At 40.6% G+C, this 23,217-nt stretch overlaps 1 protein-coding gene across 1 annotated transcript in view; it reads left to right on the forward strand.

The window, feature by feature from the left end:
* Positions 1-23,217, forward strand: part of COL22A1 (collagen type XXII alpha 1 chain) — a 220,377-nt gene that overhangs the window by 163,430 nt on the left and 33,730 nt on the right. The window contains exons 32-44 of the mRNA XM_079301128.1: positions 224-277; positions 1,294-1,335; positions 3,186-3,218; positions 6,611-6,664; positions 7,140-7,193; positions 8,462-8,515; positions 10,471-10,524; positions 12,034-12,087; positions 13,784-13,888; positions 14,337-14,381; positions 16,576-16,653; positions 19,401-19,436; positions 20,277-20,330. Coding sequence (XP_079157254.1) covers positions 224-277; positions 1,294-1,335; positions 3,186-3,218; positions 6,611-6,664; positions 7,140-7,193; positions 8,462-8,515; positions 10,471-10,524; positions 12,034-12,087; positions 13,784-13,888; positions 14,337-14,381; positions 16,576-16,653; positions 19,401-19,436; positions 20,277-20,330 — 717 coding nt within the window. The remainder of the gene's footprint in view (positions 1-223; positions 278-1,293; positions 1,336-3,185; positions 3,219-6,610; positions 6,665-7,139; positions 7,194-8,461; positions 8,516-10,470; positions 10,525-12,033; positions 12,088-13,783; positions 13,889-14,336; positions 14,382-16,575; positions 16,654-19,400; positions 19,437-20,276; positions 20,331-23,217) is intronic.

Here is a 23,217-nt window from a genome sequence, read left to right on the forward strand (position 1 = left end):
GAATTGGTGCTTTTCTTTCTGTGAGGTCAATTAATATTCATTGGTTTTGAAAATATAATGAAATTTTGAAGCCATTTACAAAATGGTATGTTTTTAATTAGTTGGTCTACATCTTGGAACACAGGTAAGATAACTGAGAGTGTAAAATATTTTAGAGAGGCTGATGCATTCAAATTCAAATACGGATATTTGAATTTGGATACTTTCCCTTCACTGCTTTTAGGGAGAAAAGGGAAGAGATGGTCTCCCAGCAATGAAAGGTGAAAGAGGAGAAAAGGTAAGTCATGAAAAGACCATGATCTTCATTAGACAAGAGAGGAAAACAGACAAAGGGGCAGAAACAAGTGATAGAGGAGACTAGAGAATTTGGAAGACTTTTGTTTGAACTTTACAGAGAAGCAGAAAAAATAGCTGTGTGTGGGATGGACCCAATAATTTATTTTGCAATGAAATCTGATAAAATTAAGGACAATTTCATTAATTTTAGTGAAAGTGAGAGAAGTAGACAAAGGTAATGTCCACCAAAATTTACACTCAACCCTTCTGAACATGAAGGTGAAGAAGAAGCACTGACCTTGCAGATGCCTGTGTGTGTAAAATGGAAAAACTGCCTCATTACAGTAGCAGTAGCATTCAGGATGTGGCTTCTTCCATCAGTCCTCAGTTTATCAGTGACTTTCACCACCTGTGGAGGTGGGAATTCTTTCATTGGTGATCCACTGACATCAGTGAGGCACTTGAACCTCCTGTCCCTGGGAGGTTAACAAGTGTTGCTGGTAGTTCTTGGCTTTCAAGAGTCAAGGGACAGATGTTTGTGGAGCACAGCCCACAGGAAGGTGCCAGTGCTCAGGAGATCCTGCAGCAACAGCATAGCTTTAACTCAAAATTAGGAGAGAACTGGATTTAGCAACTTAAATATTTGATGAAAAAAAGATTTTTTATTTTTTTTAATCAATGAAAGAAGTTCAGTTCATGTTTTTCAATCCAGATTTTTGATCAACTTTAATTTAAAAAGCAAATTAAACTCTGTAGCCTAAACTGGATGGGTCAATTTAAAAATTCATCAACCTGTGAAGTAGGTCAATGATAAAATCATAGAGGGATGAAGACAACAGAGTGAGAATCCTGCTTGCAACAAAGCAAGGACAGCAAAAATTCTGTCCAAAAGTGTCACTTGAGCTGGGAGACTGGGTTACATCTCATCTGGTAATGCTGCATCTTCTGAAGGATAATGTTGAGTTTTATTTGGAAATATTTTTATGTAATTGGTTACATTTTTTTCCCCCTCTCCAGGGTGACACAGGTTCCCCTGGACCCCCAGGCTTACCTGGAACAGTAAGTAAGATTGTGTTTGGTGTTGTAACAATATTGAAGGCATTGTTGCCCTTCCTCCACATAAATTCCTCACAAACAATTGTCAAGTTTCTTACTTCTCTGCAGAAACTTTGGGACCTGCTTACTCTGAGATTATCTCCTTTTGTTTCAGAGAAGCAATATCAATTTTATGTGATCATCTTATTTTTTTGGTGAGGTTGTACATTCCTTTGCCTCTTTGCAGAAAATGACCAAGAAGCACATGAATTTATTGCTTTCAAAATGAAGATGCAAACTTACTTTAGGGTGCCTGAGTATACTTACAATAAAGTTTATTGGTGATTAAATTAGCACCCACTGAATGTAAATTCACAAACCTCTGAGTTCCCTCCAAGAAAACCTGAGTAAGCAGCTTGAAATAAGCACCATCATTGCAACTTATGCCAGTCACAGATTCTCCAAGACATGGCACACATCCTCTCATCAGCTCTGCTCACCACAGCTGGATACAGCTGCCTCACTCACAGATGATGGAGAAAATTAGAATCAAGATCATTGGTGAAAATCGAGTAATAAAGACCTTGATTCAGCAATGGAGAAAGTGTAATTTATTCCCTGCCATTAATTGGGCCTCAGCCTATGCCAGAGCACATCATGGTGCTTTGAATAGGAAGACTGCACATATATGAAACAAGAATGACACAGTCACAACACCAAAGATGAATCTGTGTTAATAAAGGCAGAGAAGGCAGCTCACAAAGAAAATACAACGTGGCTGGACGTGGAGAGGACATGAGCCACTGCTCAAGGTTCCTGTGTTTGTAGGCAGAAATAATTTCTGTTTGTCATGGTTTAGGAATGCTATGCCCCAGTTTATCACCTCTGACCCCCCAAGATGCTAAAACCACTCACTTCTCCTTCTCTCTTCACCCATGTGTGGCCAGGGAGGAGAACTGAAGGCACAAAGGTCAAAGATTTCAGGTTGGAATAAGAACAATTTATGGAAAAATCAGTAAGATAAGAAAATTAACATTAACAGCAACAATATTAATAACAAAAGTGGACAAAAGAGGGAGTGTGGAGCTTCACCTGTCTGCAGCCATAGCACCCAAAATGCTCCCTCCAGTCAGGATCATTATCCCACTGCTCCATATACCAATAGAAAGGGGCATCCTTCTCTTCTTCAAAGGGAGAGGAAGAATCCCTTTCTTCACCCCTGGCAGTGGCATAAGGTGATATTGAATAACAGAGTGTCTTGGCTGTGCTCCCTCCCACTGATCTAGGCTGGAGCCAGGACACTGTTTCAGATGTTAAAATTAGTTAATGCTTTTGACATGTCTTCATGTTATCAACATCTATTTTTTTTCTTTAAAGTTTTATCAGCTTTGAGAAAAGGTACTGTCTTTTTCTACAGAACTTAATATTTTTTTTTGTGACTACTCCTTCAGAATGACTATGTGTTCCCATTGAGATTTCATGTACATGGTACAAAGCAGAGGGAGAACACACCAAGCTCAATCATGGTATCAGGAAATTTAATAATACAGAAGATGGCTCTAAGTGGGAAAGTGAGCTGGAGATTGCTAGCAGTAAAATTGCTGTAAGGTTTAAAGATTGATTGTTTTTTTCATCATGGTAGCACACACAGGATAGTCTTGAGTATATGTTCATATTTCACATATTCTGGGAGATGTAAGATATTTGTGGGCTTTTTTTTACCAAACACCCAGATGTTACAATGGGTTGTTCTTTTATAAACCTGCTTATGGATGTATGGAATGTGCAATCTGTAGTGACAGAAGTATATGTAAACTATTGCATTTTAAGGAAAATGGGCTATCCTGTTTTTAACACTCTGGTTTCTGTTCCAGACAGCCTTTTTCACCCCACACCCCAGGATTCCTGTAAGTAACATCTCTAATAACAATGGCCTCTGGCTTATCCCCTCCTGTATCTGATAAACACACAGCTCTTAGTTTCTGCTTTATTTAAATGCTTTCAGTAAATAACCCAGATTGAGTCTGGTTCTGAGCATCCTCATCACTGAAACCAGCTATGATAAGTCCAAAGCTGTGCTGGTAAGATCAGCAGTCAATCCAGCTGTGGAACAGAGCTGTGTGCTATCCCAGCCTCTTAAACCAACATGCATCACCCAGTAGGAAATAAATGACATAACATGGTCTGTGAATAGTCTGTTATGGGTCAGGAGGTTTCATGGATGGCAGAGGTAGGCTGTAGAAGTGCCATTAGAAAGAAAACATGTATGCCAGGTTCCTTAGAGGTGAGGAAGGAAATAAGGATGTGAAGTAGTACTGGAAAAAGAGACAAGATTTCTTGGGCTTGCTTTTCCCCTTTGCTCAAAGGTTATGCTTATATATACACTCTAAGGAAACATGCAGAACAATGACATCTTATGTGGTCTTTGTAGTGCTACAGTCACCGAAGGAGTTTTTTCTTTTGCTTTGAGTACATTGCTCTTGTAAATGAGCTGCAAGGCAGTAAGAAATAAAAGGCTTGAAGTGTGTCACTGTTCCATTTGCTGGGATTTCTCCATGTGCAAAATGACTGTGGTGACACCTGCCACAGCACAGCTCTGCACATAGCACTGTGAGGGAGGAGAAGGGAAGGTAAGAATAGTTACCTTGGATGTACAGGTGTACAAATCAAAGTGTCAGAAGGAGGTGATGAGCTTTGGGAGAGTGTCCTGGGTGATGATGCAGAGGTGGCAGGACCAGCAGGGTGCTGACAGTTGTCATGTGCTCTCCAAAAGCCAGTCCTTGCCATTGCCTCCCATTGAGTGTGTGTTATGTTGTACCTGGAAGCTATTTCATAAATTTTTAGGCTAGTCAGTTAGGATCATGAAATATGCTTGAAGATGGGCAAGAGAACCACAGTGGTGATCAGGCATAATGGCTGGAAAGATGCAAAAGCAATAAAAAAAAGAGGTGGCTCCTTACTTTGCCTTCTGTCTCCCACTGTGGCCAGGCACAGCTGTACCCCCTCTTCACTTGCTTTCCTTTAAGCAGCACAGGAATTTCTGGAGCATAATTGGGACTACAGGAGGACCCTGCTGAGAGCAGGTCATGGAAGCTGTAAATCCTCTTCTGGGCCAGGCAGCTGGCAGCTGGCACTGTGTCATTTCTGTGCACTGAGGTGTAGGTAGAGAAGTGGGTGGCAATGGATTAAGAGCAGTGGCCAGCAACAGCAGGCAGTGTCAACAGCCTTGGCAGAGAATCATGGATTTGGTAAACTTGAAAGGACTTGCAGGCAGATTTGCTGGTGGGTTGTGTTAACTAAAGTCAGTGGTGTCCTGGGCTGCAACAATGGCCAGCAGGTCAAGGGAGGTGATTCTACCCCTCTGCTCTGGTGAGATCCCTCCTGGAGTGCTGCATCCAGCTCTGGAGACCCCAAAACAAGGACACCTTGGATCTCTTGGAGCAAATCCAGAGGAGGCCCAAGATGATCAGAGGCTTTAAACTGTCAGAGGGCAGGTTTAAATGAGGTATTTACAAATAGTTCTTTACTGTGAGAATGCTGAGACACTGACAGAGGTTGTCCAGAGAAGCTATGTGTGCCCCTTGCCTGAAAATATTCAGGGCCAGGTTGGATGGGACTTTGAGCAACCTGGTCTAGTGGGTGGCATCTTTTGTAATGGCAGAGGGGTTGGAATTAAATAATTTCAAGGTCTCTTCCTTCCCAAACTATTGTGTGACTTTGCAAAGAAATCCTTCCTCCACTCATGTCTGTCACTGTTAGATTTTGCAGTACTGTGCAAGTCAAGTATCAAGGAAAATCTTAAAAACTTCTCCCCTTTACTGTTGAGTTACTTCTTCCCTTTGCAGTTTTCTTTTCCATGGTAATATACATCCTTATTCCCACTCAGTAACACCATCCCTGCTTGCAAATGTACTGACCTATGCCTGTGCTTTATCATTCTGCTCTCTCAAAAGAGTTTCAGAATTTGAAATTTCATTACACAAAACAACTTCCAGGCACAAACATGCAGGTTTGCAGCTCTAGATCCTTTGCTTGAGCTGCTTTAGGTGATCCTGATATATTTCTGAAGGACACTAGATGGCATCAGGGACTGGTTAAAAATCAATCTAATGAGATGCTACTTGTAGAGTAAAATTTCTTCCATTATTTATCACAGATGATAATATTTATTCATAATGCATAATAAATACAAGCATAAGTAATATTTATGCTGCTACACTTATTTTGTCTGTTAGAGAATCATTTGAAAATGGACTGTGAATTCCCAGGTGTTGCAGAAATGATTGGTAAACAGCAGACATAAATAAAATTCAAGCTGATTTGTCTGGCTCTGTGTTTTGGCTGATCACTATTCCTTCCTTGTGTGTGTAGCTTAAATCACTGATGTTCTTACTCTTCCTTGATTGCATAATTGAAACACTTGGTATGATAAATAATGAATAAGTAATGATTGCTGTTGCCTGAATACATACATTCATAACAATATACAAATGTGAGTATTCGTGTAGTGCCTGGTTTATTCCAGCTAGTTCCATAATTGTGTGCTTTCCTTTCCAATTTATAAAAAGCAGAAATATGGATTTATTGATTATTGCTCTAGACCACAGGACAAAGCTGATGAACTTCTGTCTGAATGCATATTCAATTTACTGTAAGGATGAAGAACAGGAATAAATTAATCTTATTAGGCAGTGATGGTGGTGCATGAAAAAATGTACTGACATTGCAGGAGGGAGAGGAAGCTGCATGAATATATGGAGATGTTAATAGAACTAGAGATCAGGAATAGCTGTGTAGTGCGCACCTCTGGAAATGCTCCACATGATCACTGAACACTTCTTTTATATAGGTGGAATAGGGAACTGTCTTTATCTGGGATCACTGTAAGATGACATTAGGGCTATGTCTGTAGGACATTGTGGTCCTATAGAGAGGTAGTGCAGTGGCACTGCTGCTTTTGCTGTTGGTGACATCATGCGGCCTTTTAAAATGTTAGAGATTAATTTTGTGATTTGGGGTATATTCTTAGCTAGTCTTCTGCCTGAGGGCATAATGTTCTCCTTTAAGCTGAATATTTTTTCAGTTAGTATCAGAACAGACCAAAAAGTCTAGACAGTGATCTCCTTGTCTTAGTGTGGCATTCAGTTTTGACTCATTTACCTCAAAGTCCTTTGAAAAGCTCCTTGGTGTGAGAAATGGGTAACTGATTGAAAGAGCCCACTTGCTAAACAGGACTAGGGTGAGTTCCAGCCCTGTAAAGAGCTTTTACTTCTCTCTTTGTCTTACTGTTTTATATCAGGGTGAACCTGGACCAAAAGGGGACAAAGGAGATCAAGGAATGAGTGGAGAACCTGTAAGTACAGCCAAGTGTTTCTTTAATTGGCTTTGAACTTTAGCAAGGAGAGGACATGAGAGTGGTCAGTTTTGGAGGGAGAGAGTGGGATATGCTCCTTCCCTAGTTGGGATGCTTCTTTCATCAGAGCTACAGTGGTGCTTATCTTTGTACTGCCTGTAGAGGAAGCTACATGACTACTTGAGTTTAAGCACCAAATCTATAGTTCTGGGCCTTAGGAACTGAAAAGTGAACTGTGGGATTTGCTAGACAAGCTTGACTGGCAGTAATTTATGTGCAGGATTTATTCAGGGATTTTGAAGTGATGTGGCCCAACTAAATTGCACATTTGGGTACTGCATTTGTATTCTGGACTCTCTTGTTCTGGATGGAGCTCCCAGAAGAGACAGAGCCTTGTGCAGTGACAGCCTCTGTACAAATCACACTTCCTTCTCTCAGTGGAAGGAGGTCCTTTACCTTTCCCTCTGTTTTTCAGGGATTACCTGGGGTCCCAGGTGAGCAAGGTGCACCAGGATCTGCAGGGCTACAGGTAAGAGGGACCTTGAGGAAAATCTTTGACATGACTAGAGCCCTCAAAGTCTGTATCACTGCAAGTAATCCTTCCCCTATGCACCTGCAGCCCATTTATTTTTTCTCACTGTCATAAGCTCAGGGAGTTCTATTGAGGTATTTACTTCTGTTGAGCTGCAGGACAACAGGAGGAAAATCAGCTCAGAAATTCAGTATGCTTTGTAGCATGGTAAGTATTGTCTGAGAGACTTCCTCCAGCTTCATGGTCCTTCAAGAGGGCATCTTGTATTGCTGCTATCAAACCACAGGTCTTGCAGATAAATCACTGCAGTACATTTCAAAACATTGCAGAGCACTCAGATTCAATCCCAGCTCATCTGACCTGGGATGAGTGGTGGCTCATGTGAAATGGTTCTGTGGTCTCAACCATCTTCAGAGAATCTATTGAGTCACTATTTGAAAACTATTTCAAATCAACACTGAGGTGTTTCTATTCAATATGGGAAGGTTTTCACTCTGCCATCATATGTGCTGTGCCCAACATCTAATCAGCAATACTTGGGCATGAACACCTTAAATAGGTTAACAGCAGTCTGAGCATTAAAAAAAAAAAAAAAAAAACAAAACCAAAAAAAACCCCAAAAAAACCCCAACAAACTAAACCAAACCAAACCAAACCAAAGAACCTCAATCAAAAACAACCAAAAAAAGCAAAACAAACAAAATCAAACACCTAAAAACCCAAGAAAAAAAGCACAGTAATGCCATGCAACTTTTAACTAACATCTGCTAAATGGGGGACAGTTCCGTGAGTAGATTTGCAAAAAATTCTTCAGAAAGGGCTTTCTGATATATGTGATTAGGACAAAACCTCTGCATGGGGATCTGCTTTTACCATTTCTAGATGACTGATGTTTACATTTCAGAACTGTAGGCAAGTCTTCTCTGAAGGGAGATCATCAAAGTTCAGTTGGAAATTAAGAAGTTGCTAGGCCTGAGCATATGAAGGAGTTTCACCCAGATGAATACCTGCAAGTTTCAGCATCCTGTTCTGAGAAGCAGTATCTGAGCTGATCAATCATAGTAACTCTTTTTAAGTCTCAGGGTTTTATTTTTATAGTTCCTTTTCTTGCTGCATAGAGAACTGGGAGCTATCTCCTGAGCCATTAACTCCTCTGTGAATTGGTTAACAAAAAACATTGCCTGGTACATATTCAGGCATCTGGAAGCCATTTTGTCTGGCAAGAGGTCTCCTTCCATGTCTAATCAGCTCTCCTTTCTGCACAGGGTGCAAAGGGGGAGAAAGGAGCCCGAGGAGAGGCTGGAGCCCCTGGAGAGACTGTGAGTAGTTGCTTCCCTTGCAGCATTTTCCTCTGGCACTAACACACTGAAGGGACACTGACATCAACATCTTGTGGATTTGCAGTCCCAGGCTACTTGGGCACAGGGCACATCCTAATCCACAGCTGGAAGAGGCTGTTTGTGGGCAAACAGCACCATCTGCACCAAACAGATCAATGCTCCATTCAGCCCTGCTCAAGACTGTGCATCTTTTCCTGCTCAGATCTCTCCCTTCTAACAAAACACCCTTTTTTGAGTGTGACTGCACTGCAATGGCAGCCCAGCTCAGGCAGCCAGCTGGAACAGGGAGCCCACTGCTCATTAGCAGCAGGAATTGTTTTTTGAGATCATGGTTGCTTTTAGGCTTCACTGTTAATTATATTTTTTTAATATTGGCTCATCTAGAAGAATCATCCCACCCCTCTTTATGAGGCATTTGTTGTAGGAAGTGCTGCTCTTGTCTGTGTGCTTTGGAACAGTAAAGGATTCCAGTCCAGTTTTATTATTGTGAGAGCATATAAGACCTTTGTAGCTGAATAAAAGGCCAAACACTTTCTTTGCAAGCAAAGAAGGAAGAAACACTGAAGAACTGTTTGAAATAATGATTGATCGAGGGGATGACTGCAATTAAGAGAAGGAAGGATTAGGAAATTATGCATCCTAGCATTGAAATTTCTTCTTCAACCTATGTATTCATGGTTCTCCTTGGGCTTGTGTCTTTCACTCTTAGTGGAAGGACCCGTTAGTATTTTGGAGAGGAGGAGAAAAGAAAAAGGGAGAAAAAAAAGTGGCAAAAACCATCCTACTTCCACGAAAACCCTTCCTTGGTTTTATTTCTTTGTATAACCTGGTGGCTCAGAGGATCTTAATGATCTGGAAATGCAGGTATTTGCAGGCATCTTCTCTTTTCTTGCCATCCTTTCACAGACTACTGCTGCTCCAAGTGTTTCTATTGGCTCATAGAGCAGTGACTGTAGCTAACACAGAAATGAGGAAACCTTTAAACCTCTGCTATGAGCAAAGGCTGAGAGGTTTGGGCTGGTTCAACCTGGAGAAGAGAAAGCTCCAGGGAGATCTTAGAGCCTTTTTCAGTGCCTGAGGAGGAAATACAACTGAGCTGGGGAGGGACTTTCTACAAGGACATGGAGTGATAGGACAAGGGGGAATGACTTCAAACTGAAAGTAGGTTTAGATTAGAATTAGAAAGAAATTATTTCCTATGAAGGAGGTGAAGCACTGGCACGGGTTGCCCAGAAAAAGCTGGTCTAGTGGAAAGTGTCCCTGTTTATGACAGAGGGCTTGGAACCTGATGATGTCTAAGGTACCTTCTAACCCAAATCTATAATTCCATGAAACCTCTAAATATAGTCTGATAACCTATGGGAATATAAATCCCCAAATATATGTCCATTAATGTCTCCCATGAAATTTTGGGGACACATATGGACTTTTTCATACTAGAAAGATTTGACTTGCAAGTGGATAAAGATCTGCAATTGAAAACTATACACTCTAAATGACTTAGGCTATTTCACCTGTTAAGTGCAAAAGAATGTTTTCAGGTTTTGTTCCCCACAGCAAAGAAAGGTAGAACTGTCAACAAGGCATATTTTGTTGACCTAAATATTTTTTATGATAAATCAACATTCTTTCCTCAGTTGTGCTGATTTTCCTGACCCAGACTTTTCTTCCTGTATCTGAGCTAGATTTAGGATTTCTTTTCATAGAAGGTAGCTTTAAGCTCCCAGAGAGAGCCTTTGTCTGTTTTGTATTGTTTCATTATTCTTTTCACTAAAGAAGTTTCAAACAAATGTGTTATTTTTGCCTTCTTGATGTACAACACCTTGTCTGACATGAAATCCAATCTCACTTGGAACATCTTGTTCCTATGGTGATACAAGTTGTGATTTATATATGCACACACACTCACACACACTTCATTTTTGTTAAAACAGGGTTTGAGTGGACCAGCAGGACCCCCAGGTCCAAGAGGCTTGCCAGGAAATGTGGTAAGTATGCACCAGAGTATTTGTTTTCCCATCTGTACCCTGATTTCTTTATTTAATGTGTTTAGTTTTCCCTTCCATGAGGATTACTATGAAGTTCAAAAGTCTGTGTTTCATTAAACTTGTTTCTTCTGGCTGAATTGAAAGATCTGGAGGCACCTGGGGATGGTATATCCATGAACTGTCTTACATTCATTTTATCAAGGAGAGGAACAGAGCTGCTTCATTCCTCACCAATTTGTCAAAAGCAATTTTTGCTGCCAACTCTTCAATAGAAAAAAATCGATGTTTACTGTATCTTTGTTTTTGTTTTCTTTGCCTTTTTTTCATTTTTCCTTTCCTTTTGTAAACAAGATCTATTGATATAAAAATAGCATGGTAAACACCCAGTTTTGTCATGAAAGCATGTAGGTATTTGAGCCTACAGACCCTTGACATCAATGCAGTGTCCCCCTTACCTGGGGGTTAATCACCACTATTAATTTGTGCATGATAAAACTTTTCATATTTGCTAAAAGCATCTTTGAGTTAACTCTACTCCCAGCACCACTAAGGTAATTTTCTTTCTAGTTCCTGGGTTTTCACTGGGCTTGGACTGGAGTAGGTGAAAAACAGCATTTGGACTTCAGGATATGTTGTGTTCAGGCACAGGGGTTTAGAGCACAGAGTTTATTACCTGGGCAATCCAAGAAAACCTAAATTGCCCTTCTACTAATTGTTAAGATACATTTGATTTAATTATATTAATGTAGTGATTTAATTTCCAACTGAAAGGTGATATTGAAAATGAAGAACTTTTCAATTTCATATTCCATTAAGCAAACTTCTATACCAGTAATACCAATATATTACCTATAAAAGCCAATATAGTTGGAAATAATTTTTACCGGTGCAGAAAGGAAAATAATTATCACATCCATTCTGAGGTCAATCCAATCTAAATGGTGCCAAGACATGATTTCACATCTTAAAATGGAGTACCATTCTCAAATATGTTTTGGTGGGTTAGGAAGTTCCAATAGTTAATTTAGAGCTCTAAATCATCTATATTTTGACACAGAGTCTTTTGAGCCCTGCCAAGATGTTAAAAGGATTGAAAACTGAAATAGAGGAAGAAATGAACACAGCTACTTTTCCCAGTTTAGAAGGCTTTTGGCTTCTCTGGTACAGAGGTGGTGATTGGGGATTGTTGGTAGCATATTAGGAACTACTGAGAATTTCACAAAATGAAAGAAATAGTTACTGGTAGAATGCACAAATCTGGCACTAGCTCAGTTTCTGTTTTTTCTGTTTAGCTTTTTTTTTTATATTGAAAAAGAAATTCCTCCTTTAAGGATCTGTTACACAGTTCTTCTGTGGTGTTCTCTGGATTACAGGTTTCTGTACTGGGAAGTGTAGAGCTGATACTGATCCTTGAGATAAATTGTACTGAAACCACAGGTCTGCCTCTTTGTTTAAAATTCAATACTGCCTACAAAAATCTTCCGAGCTTTAAAGTTCTTTTCTCTCCAGGGTGTTCCTGGAGGCCCTGGACTCCCAGGAAGGGCAGGAGAAAAGGGGGAAAAGGTGAGTTGGTTCTTTGATGGGTTTGATTCTTTTTTTTTTTTTTTTTCTTGAGAATTTTAAGTAATAAGGACAGATGTAGTCTGAAATGGGAAATTATTTCATAGGTTCATGGATGATTAAGACACATGAATTCATTTATTCATCTTGTCTGAACTTTTCTATTACATGTGCTGTAAGGTTTTCACTCAGTTACAACTTTAAAATTTACCTAAAAAAACCACCGAGATGTGACTGGATAGAGTGAAGTCACTGCTACACAACTATGGTATTTTGCTGTCCTCATTACCTGACAAGAGCAGGTATTTTATATTTTAAGAAAATCCTATTTATCACTGTAAATCCAAAGCTGGATTTGGCAAAAGAAAAACTGGCTTGCTGTCCCCTTTCATGAATTTCTGAAGTCAGGGGGTTGTGTTTGGTCATGCATCCCAGAGTGCCCAGAATGCTGGAGTCCTGATCTTGTTTTCTGTAGTAGAAATGATTAATCAGAAACATGACCCCCTATATCCATGCATTTGGGGCTGAAAAGGGAATAAATCCCAGATCCTACAGTAAAATCTTCTTCCAAATTACTGGGCTCTACCTCAGGGTCATGTGAGGACCAAGGGCTCTCATTCAGTGTTGCAGAAAGAGTGATGCACTTCATTCACAAGAAAGAAATAATACTATATTTTATTGGTACAAGACACTAAGTTAGCAAAGTTCAATAGTAAATGCCACAGTGGTTTAACAAGATTCAATGCAAGGTACACTTGATTATTTACTGCATTAGAGGGACAGACAGAACTGCCATGGAGACCCTTTCATTGAGTCATGAGGTTCAGAAAGGATCCCTTTGTGTTCTAAACTCTTCTCAGAGAGGAATTTAGGTGTGGCTGCATCCAGATATAGTCCCAGACTTGATCAATATTTTGTCTAAAGCATTATATGTGTGCAACCAATCCTTTAGATCACTTAGCCAAAGTTTCAAAGTTTCTAATGCATTTATTACCATTTTGTTTGCTGACTATCTGATGTGATGGGTGATAATTTGAGGGGTAACCTCAAATTATCTGTTTGAGGGGTAACCTCAAATTATCCATGCTCAAGGGGAGATCTGGGCTGTCCACTGTTCTTGGGGTAAGATGCTTGGCTCATATTTTCATGCTGGCTACAAATGCTAGTTTCTCCCAGATTTGTGAAGACCTTGACCAGCACTGTGGTCAGGTGAGCACATTGCCCAAGCCAGCCCTTGCCTGTAGGGTTGTTATCTGCCTCCCCTGAACCCACTGTGAGTCAGATGCAGCCATCACAACCAGGTTCATCCACCACTGCTGCTTCTGCTGGGTGTCACTTGGGCAGGGTTATGGGGAGCAAAGATCAGGCTGGGATCAGGGCACATTCCAACATTTCTCAGTGTCACAGCAGGGATAACCAATTTTGATGAGTTCAGGTTGGGGTGTGCTCCATGGAGAGAGCACACCACCATGTATAGCTGGTTCCCAAAATATTTTGAAATCTTCTTTTACTTTCCTTAATGGAAATTACAAGAGATTACTGAAGGAAAAGAATCCCATTAAAGGGAGTTTCCTATGATACCAAAAGAAATCAAGATGAGGCATCTAGGAAAAGATCCATGTCTTTCAGTTCCACTGAAAGTAAGAGATGGTAATTGTCTATAGTATTCTAGTGAGTTCTGATGGCTTTTCTTCTACAGGGTGATCCTGGAAAAGAAGGAAAAGTGGGTTTACCTGGGCCACCTGGTGAGCCAGGACGTGCTGGAGAGCCAGGATTGCCTGGGAAGGGTAAAGATGGAGAAAGGGTAAGTACTGATGACAAGCTTTGTGCTTGACTAGTTCAATGTGAGACAGACAAGCATGAATTCTGCAGGAGAGTGTGGATTTACCTGAATCCATGGAAGACCTGCTTGTGGAAAATGTTCCAAATCCCATCTGTGCATAAAAATCTCAGAGAGAGCTGAAGATGTATTTTTGAAATTTACATTTAAAACAGACACCTCCACAAGGAGTAGCCATTGTCCTTGTGACTAATACAAAAATTATTACCTTGATGGAAGTTCCCTAAAAGCTTTTAATTCTTGCCCAATTAGCAGACTGTTAATTTGGTTACATGTTGTCAGTAAAATATTGCCAGGATGGTGTGAGTTCAGGAGGGCATGGTGGGTGAATTGCTGCCTTGACTATAGCAAAGTCCAGGCTCTTGTTTGGCTGGATGGTGACTGTCTTCTTGGTTTGCTTTTGTCACTTTAGGGGGAAAGGGGACCACCAGGCTTACCAGGACCCTTTGGACATAAGGTGAGCATGGACTTCATTGTGGACTGCTCATCTTAATCACTTGGACTGGAGAAAAGAACATGGTGCAAACATGGTCTGTTTTCCACTGGAAAATAGAGTTTGCAAGGCTCTGACTCATAAATGCACTTCTAACCTTCTAGGAGGTTCCTTTCTTTATTATTCCAACATCTCTGAGGATATAAATACTCAGGTATGAATTAGCTGTGTTCACTTCCCATATTTAAAATACCTTCCAACACTATAAGAATTCAGCACAGATAGATGTCTCAGTGCACACTTTTCCAGGGAAACACAACCAGGGAGACACTGCATGGCTCAGGGGTGGTCTGCTCTCAGTACCCCCTGTCAGCCCTCAAAGAGAACTTTTCCCTAGCCCTCATTCCCTTCACCTCTCTGAAAGGAGGATGTGAATTTTTTTCTAGTAGAACCAGGTAGTTCTGTTTTCCCCTAGCAAAGACTAGCAAGATAAAGAGATTGATGACACTAAATTCTGGTAAAGTAATGTTTATTCCCTTAAAAGCACAAACACACACACACACAAAAAAAGGTAATAAAACAGCAAAAATCTTTGATTCTGGGACGATCTATATCATGCTTGAACATTTAATTCAGACATTTCATAAATTGTCCTCTTCAAAATGAACATGTTCTGATCTGGACTAGAAGAAGAATCAGATGTTGAAACAGATTAGTAAATGATAGATGTAGGATTATAGCAGTATGAGGCCCAATCCATCTAGGTCCCATATTTTTGAAATAACCAAAGTGCTATTATTTTTTAAAAATTTTGATGCATTTTGTATAAATGCATTGTAGTCTTTTCTGTTTATCTTTGACAGTTCAGGGCACAGACCTACACCCACACAGACACACACTAATAGACTGAGAATTAATATAAAAGTCAGAAAAAAACACTAAAAGAAATCTTATTAAGCATTCTATTTAATAGCAGCAGAAGATGATAAAAGTCTTAATTGTGTGGGAGAAAATACTATTGAAATTTCTGTATTAAAATTATCTTTTTGAATAAAATAACTGATAAGGGATGTGTGGAGTGTTTGAACTAATTAAAATGCATTTTTTTCTCACTGGCCTTGCAGTATTATTTCTTTGTAGTAAAAGATTAGCTAAAGAAGAAAGCAAGAAAGGGGAAAATAGGAGATATTGCAGATTTAAATTTGAGTGGGCAGAATCCACAGGTAACAATTTTTCTATCAGGCTTCTATATAACTAGAAATAATGTCATAATAAATAGCATAAGTAAGATTCATTGTTATAAATCTACTGCCAACATGAGACCAAATCTCACAACTGCAATGCAATCCATAAAAATCTTATTGATTTCTCCCTATAACTAGAAAACAGATGTTAAATTAAAGTCTTACAGCTGAATTCTTTCTTAGCCCTCTCTCTGCAGTGTGCATTGAACAATGTCAAGCTGTTTTCTGTGCTATTCAGGTTTTACTTTGAAAATTCTGTTTTTAAGAAGGGAAGGCTCTCCTTTTCTAGTAGAGTGCTCAAGAGAGAGTGGTAGAAGTTTTGAGGTATATTTTACCAAATAACTTTGTAAACTTCTGTGAGTAGGCCTACATTGGTAAAGCAAAGGACAATATTAAGATGCAATAAAACTTCCCTAATCCTTTCTTCCCCAGCTAAATGATCTATGTTCAGCAATTTTTGTACCTTAGCCTTCTACCATAGAGAAACACAGAGAGAGAAAAGTGATTTATAGTGCTTAGTGGTCCCCCCAGCCAAGGAAAGTGCCTGCTACCCTGTTGAAGCCACTGTTTCTGGATGTGGCTCTTGGGGACATGGTTTGGGGTGATGGAGGTGGTGCTGGGCTGCTGGTTGGACTGGCTGTTCTTAAAGATCTCTTCCAGCCTTGGTGATTCTGTGAAATGCTGGAAATTCCATGCAGAGCACTCCAATAAATGAATGCACTTGCAAAGATTGTGTTTCCACTCAGTGATGTGATGTGATGTGATGTGATGTGGGGCACACTGAGCCTGCAGAGGTGGGCTGGGGGAAAAGGACACATCATTGGCATGATGAGACAGTGACTGTGCCATATCCCCATGCTGCCACAAGCAGTGGGCAGGATCAGGACCAGATGTGCTCATGTGTACAGCCTGCTTGCATTTCAGCACATTTTCTCATCAGTGCATAAAGCTTTTAACTGTTCCCTTTATTTCAGGGTGAGAGGGGAGCTCCTGGCCTCCCTGGACAGCCAGGAGACAGAGGAGTGCCAGGAATTGGTCTGCCTGGACCCCCTGTAAGTAGCAGGTCCTGCTGCAGCCTGTAACAAGGTGGAAATTCAGGGTTGGCACCTGGGGAATGCCTGTGCTCAGCTGTGCTGAGAGCCTGTGGGACATTTTGCCTTCTGAAGGTGCAGGTTCCAGGCAGGTCCAGAGGCTGCCATTTGTAGCTCACATTTCTGTTAAAAGGGCTAAAAGTGCTATAGGATTGATTAGCATCCCTAACTGTCACTCCTGAATTTTGTGCACGATCCTGGCACACTGGCTGTGGATGTGAGTGGAGATCTGTGCCATGGCAGCAGCTCTGGTCTCCTGGACAGAGATAACCTTGATATAACCTTGATATAACCTTAATATAACCTTGCTGTTGTGTAATCCCTGTTGGAAGGGATGAGTGTGGCACACATGCCCACATCAGGGACATAGTGGGACTCCAACAGCAAAATACAAAATCAGATTGCTTATACTACTGCATCCTCACCATAATTTCACACAAATATTTGGCAGGTTTGACCTCATCCAGCCCTGCCCTCCTGAGTCACAGCTGGTCACACAGTGTATGTGATAGTTTGCTTGGAATATTTGGATTTTCCTGGTGCTGGGCTTTGATCACTCCAGTACTTGTCATGTACAGCTCCATTTGGGAGTGCTCTGGCAGTAGTCCTGCTCAGAGACCCCCAGCTATGCACTGAATTTGCTAGTGAAATATGTTTAGCTGGAAGCAAATGCTATTTCTGGCTTAATTACTAGAGGACAGCTGAGCACTTGCATTCTTTTGCAATACCTCAAACTTGTAATGATCCTGGGCCAATTATTCAGTGTTTGGTTATCAGTGCTCTGTTTGTCTAGATATAAATGTCCCAGTTAGTACAGAAAGCTGCCTTGAAATGATAAGTCATATTGCTGGGTAATGAATTGAAAAACTTGGCTTTCTGAGGTGTATATCCACTTAATATTTGCTTTTACCATGCTGAATTCTGAGTTAAAGCAGACAGGGTAGGTCCTGTTCCACACTGTGACTCTATCATGGCTTTTATGGTTCTCACAGGGTTACCAATGACTGCAGGATTCCTGGGTGTCCTTTGTTATGATTTATCTAAGGAACAATGGTATTCTTGCACTTCTCAATGCTCAGCCATTAACTAAATTAAAATTAAATTTAAAAATTAGCATCTGGCTTATTTGAAAATCACTAGCTAGTAGATAGTCTTTAATGACAGATTTTTAGATTCAGTCCAGGGCTAGATGAGTTCATGTCTGCATCCTGATGTACATAGGATGACAAAGTTGTTCTTCATTGGGGATTTAGCATCCTCATCTCCATGAACACAAATGACTAAGGACTTGACTCCAAATGCAGACATCTCTTGTCTCACTCCAGGAGATTGTTTTTTCTGATGTCTTCATTATTTGCCCACTGTCAGGATATGTAGCCACCTACACACCACACTGTTCTCAAATGATATGTTTCATTTATTTAATTTGCTTTACTAAATGCTTCTTTTAAAAAGGAAAAAAAAACCCCAACAAAACAATAGCCAAATCACCATTATGATGGTTTTTTTTTTTTCCCACTGTAGATTCATCATAACCTCAGCTCCAGTGCAAAGACTGGAATTGGGAAAAAACCCTCTGTATAACATTGAATCTAGCAGACTGTCACAAAGACTGAATCCCACAGTAAAAAAAACAAAAAAAAAAAACCAGAATAAAATCAGTGGAGTTGCTTCAGTGCATATTACAGACTGAATTAAAGACATCAGCCTCTACTCGTTTTAGCAATGTGACAAAATCGTGTTTATACTTCAGCTTCAGAGCTGAGAGCCAACAACTCTTTTTAATTGGAATCCTCACCCTGTTTCCTCCTGTGCCCTTAACCTCTCTCAGGATGTGCTCTCTGCACAAAAATATATATAGATGAGGATTTTTTTTTACCTTATCTGCTGAAGAGTTGAGTTACAATTTACATAACACCGAGCCATAAACTTGAGCATTAGCAGAGTGTGCCATTTCCAACAGAGTAGGGGACAGCTTGGACAATTGGGGTGAATTCATATGTTTATGCTGAGGTTACCTAATGGATGGATGCACAGTGTAAGTAAGAAGGTTTCAATCTCACCCTTGTTGGTATTAATTAAATTATGCATTTAGCCATTTCTTTAACATGCACTAAGGTGACTTCTTTCATGGAGACCTAGTGAGGATTAGTGAGTTACTGAGCATGAAACAGCCAAAGGAGAGAAGGTATAGTGGTATCCAATTTATTCAAACCTTGTTTTGGGTGTGTTTGGAATACCAGATGGATTCACCCATGCTGGGTATGGTCCTGCCTCACTTCTGTGATGTTCCTGTACAAGTGGGTACCTGCCAGTGGCTCACTCTACTCAACTGCACATTTTAATTTGCATCCCCAAACAAGCAGCATGCACAAGCCCACTGGTCCCCCAGCTTTGACCTAAATTAAAGAACACAGAAGTCCTATGGGATGTTTTTTCCCTGTGTAAGAGGTAGCTGAATGTAGTGGTCTTCAGAACCTGGGGAACCTGTCCTGTCCCAGCCCAGGAGATGTGTGGATGTGTTTCTGTGTGTGTGGTTCTGTGTCCCCAGACCCAGCCAGGAGCAAGGATTGTCCACGGGCACAGGCAGTGCACACACAGTCCAGGGAGAGCTGGAGACAATAATGCCTTAGTGCAGACTCACCCTGCTCAGCCAAAGGGACATGGGAATTTTTACTGTTTTGATTGCTGTGTCTTTTCTATTTTAGGGCCCTGCAGGACCCCCAGGAGACAAAGGGTCACTGGTACAGTATGTCTTTCTAGCTATACCCAAATTCTTTGGGGAGGGGGAAACCACACTAATTATGTTTTCACCAGTCATTTCATGAGGGCATTTGAAATTGCTTTGGTTTTGCTCAAGGAATGGTCACAGGGTGACTGACCCCAAAGGGAACTTCTCCTGTGTGTTGCCAGGTACTTGTCTGCTATACTGAGTTGTGAGAAAGAATTGATCAAGAGCATTGGTCTGGTGAAAACTTTTCCTTACATGTCAGTAGTCCTGCAAGAAAAATAATGAGTGACTTTTTACACTCTTCATTCAAAGAATTAGTTCAAGGCACATAATTCAGAGTACATTGCTTATAGCCAAGGCCTCAGTGGTTTAAAAGAAACTATTTGAAAACATTTTTCTCAAATCTTGCAGATTTCAGTATTCACCAAATACACTTGAGTCCCTCAAAATTCAGTTTTTCAAGGATGCAATCCATTGGTGTGGCACAAACAACTGTGTATGATGGTCTGAGTAGACACTGGCCTGAATTTCCAGCACAACAGCCAGTCCCAGCCAGTGTGATAGCCTGGAACTGAGGAGATGGACCTTCTTTTCTCCTCTGCTGTCCTGTGCTCAGTCATATTTTCTCCCTGATCAAAAACCTGCCTCCTGAAAAGAGTCATTATTACCTCTGCATTGAATGTATGGGAAGCTTGACTTGAGGCACAGAAATGACTGATACCAGGATGGTGCAGTAGGTGCTGGTTAATTTTTCCACCAATAACTATTAGGTTAAGGATTTCTTCTCTTCAGCTAAGAAGCACCTCATAAATGCTACTCACATTTCTGGGTTTGTCTGTTCTCTCCCTACCAGGGTCCCCGTGGTGTACCTGGTATCTCTGGACCACAGGGGCCTCCTGGCCAGGATGTAAGTAAAATAAAAGTGTAAGTGCTCAAGAAATTTGTCAGTGCTTGGATCTAATTTCCTTAAAACTTTGTGCTGATAATCAACTTCGGTCACTGAATATTACTAGAATTATCTAAGGGACATGATTTGCAGAAGTGGAGCTCTTACAACTTAAGATGTCAAAAGGAAAAATAGTTGGAATAAGGATTGCTTCAAGGAAAGTGGGGGACTTCACCACTGAACCATTTTAAAATGATGCTGGAGAATGCACTTGGCAGCATACACTAGGAAAAAATCCCACACTGGAAAAGGATGGTGGTTAGGCTCTCCAGGAACTTCTTAGAATCCATTGAGATAAGTACCCTTTCTGTTACAACAGGGCCACAGCTGCTAGGAAGTTCTCTGTGAGTTCATTTTGCTGCTGCTATTGTGCATGTTTGAGGACATTTTGACCTCTTGGTGCATTGTTCTGCTGCTGTCTCAGTGGTGAGTCATGGAACTGAGGAAGAGAGGAACGTGGCAGACTCCCAGCTGGAAAGCTGGCCCCTCTGTCTGCCTGGTTCCTCTTCAGTGCTGCATCAGAAAGAGAAGAATCTTATTCCTCTATGATGTGGAAAACAGTCCTCTGAAGAAGGCTCTGAAGATTTTGAAAGGCTTGGTCTCTGGGTTTAAGGGAATGCTGTGGGGAGGGGGAAGGGACCTCCTGTAACTCTCCTCAGTGTTGCTCCATGATGCTGTCATGTCTGAAATGGGTACCAGCTCTCACCAGCTCCACTGCAAGCACTTTTCAACCCTGGTGTGGTTTTACTGACATCCATCAGGTGGCCCAAAGAAGTACTTTCCTGAGGAAAGATGGTCTTGTTTTCTTCCCACCTACTTACTGCCCAGAGGGGTTGTGGCTGCCCCATCCCTGGCAGTGCTCAAGGCCAGGCTGGAGGGGGCTCTGAGCAGCCTGGGATTGTGGAAGGTGTCCCTGCCCATGGCACAAGTTTGGAACTGAGTGATCTTTATGGTCCCTTCCAGCCCAAACCATTCAAATATTCTATGACTTTGTACTTTGTCACAGGACAAATGATGAAGCCAGGGTTTTCTTCCACAGCCCATGGATGGTGCTATGTGTCCCTGAGCAGCCAGAGATTTGGGACTGACTGTGTCCTGCCTGTCCCTGGATCTCTTCACCTTGCCTCAAATGTTTGAAATTTTTAATTAAGATGTTTTGAACAGGAGATAGGATAGATGGGTGTGTTAGAGCTGTGCTGTGTGAGGGGAGTGCCTGAGACAGATTTTTGGAGTCTCTGGCTCTGCTCATATCAGCATTGGATGGTCAACTCTTGGAGATGCAGTATTAAGGTCTTTACATTTTTCTTTTACCTGCAGAAAATTAATCCAAATACAACCATTCCTCAGGCTACTTGCAAAACATATTCTCTATTACACTCACTGCTTTAATTGCAGTCAATATGTCTTTTAGAATCTTCCTGTATTGTCTGATCACTTGTTAAACCATTCTGTCTGTGTTTCAGGAGGTACAGGGCACATTCCAACATTTCTTATTGTGTCTGCAGGGATAACCTATTTTGACAAGATCATGTATTTGCAGTTTCCTGATTTCAATCTTTATTTAACTAGCAGAAGGAACTTTTTGTCCTGCTTCTGCACTCTTGTATGCCAATGCACTGTTCCTGTATCCTTTGAAACATGTCCATTTTTGTACTCTGCTGTGTTCAACAGGATATTATTGGATAGGAAAGCTCCAATTTGAATTGCTAATATGAATTTGCTGTGTAACTCCCAAGCCATGCAGTGTCAATTGCCTGCATGACTTGCCTCAGTGTCTTGCACTTTGCTGTGGCTTTGCAAATGTATTCCATGTTTTTTTCTGAGACTGAAAGATTCTTTTAAATCACATTTACATACATCAAGTTACTCTCTAAATTATTTTTCCAGTTGCAAACTCATCAGGTGCTTGTGGAAGTGCCTGCTATCAGTGCATTCTCTGATTTAGCAAATCACATTTCAACTGCATTTGGGGAGGTAGAAGAGTCAATACTGCTTTTGCAATAGCTTTGGCCAGAATTCTCTTCCACTGGTGAATAAATTGAGTTTTTCACATGCCTATATTCTAGAATTTTTCTGGTCTCTTAAAAGCATGTGTCATTATTTTTTGGGATAGCCCAAAGTCACCTTTTGAAATATCTGATGGCTACTCAATCTAATATCAAGAGTTCTCAAGACAGTGTCTTGTTTTATTAAAATTTAGGTTTTGAAAAGATTTGCCTAGGTTTACAGTACAATTGTGCTGTTTTGGCCTTGTTCTGTTCCTCTTAGCAAAAGCCTTGCTATTTGTTTGTCCTCTAGAGTTCATTATGTCCATAAATCCCTATGAGTGATCTTTTTCTTTGACAAAGCTGAGACATGTTACCTTCTTCCATATATAAATTTTCTTGTCTTTAAATTTGTTTTTGGTTTTTTTTTTTTTTTCTCATTAACAGAAGCTCCAATTCTTAAAGCCTGAAGAGTGTGCTTTTTTTAGGTTTTTACTTCCCCAATAATATAAATAATTTTTTTCCTTAACAGAACTACTATACTTTGAGCCTATTTTAAAGACCTCAGTCACTTAAAAAAAAAAATTACTTTCTCTTTCTTTTGGGGAAAAAAAAATCCAAATCACATTTTAATCTGGCGATATTCCTGTATCATGCATTAAAATAGTTTTGCCTTAAGTACCTTCTGTCAGAGAAGTTGGTCTATCTCCTGGTCTGAGAATTATGAAAAAGTATTTCTGCATGTTCAGTGATGTTATATGCAGTGCTGTCTCCTCCAGCTGCTGCAGACCAGGCCCCTCCTGCCTGGTTAGATTAGATATAGAAGAAATTCCTAACTGTGCAGGTAGTGAAGCACTGGAGCA

Source organism: Erithacus rubecula, assembly GCF_903797595.1.
Source record: "Erithacus rubecula genome assembly, chromosome: 3".
Taxonomy (NCBI): domain Eukaryota; kingdom Metazoa; phylum Chordata; class Aves; order Passeriformes; family Muscicapidae; genus Erithacus; species Erithacus rubecula.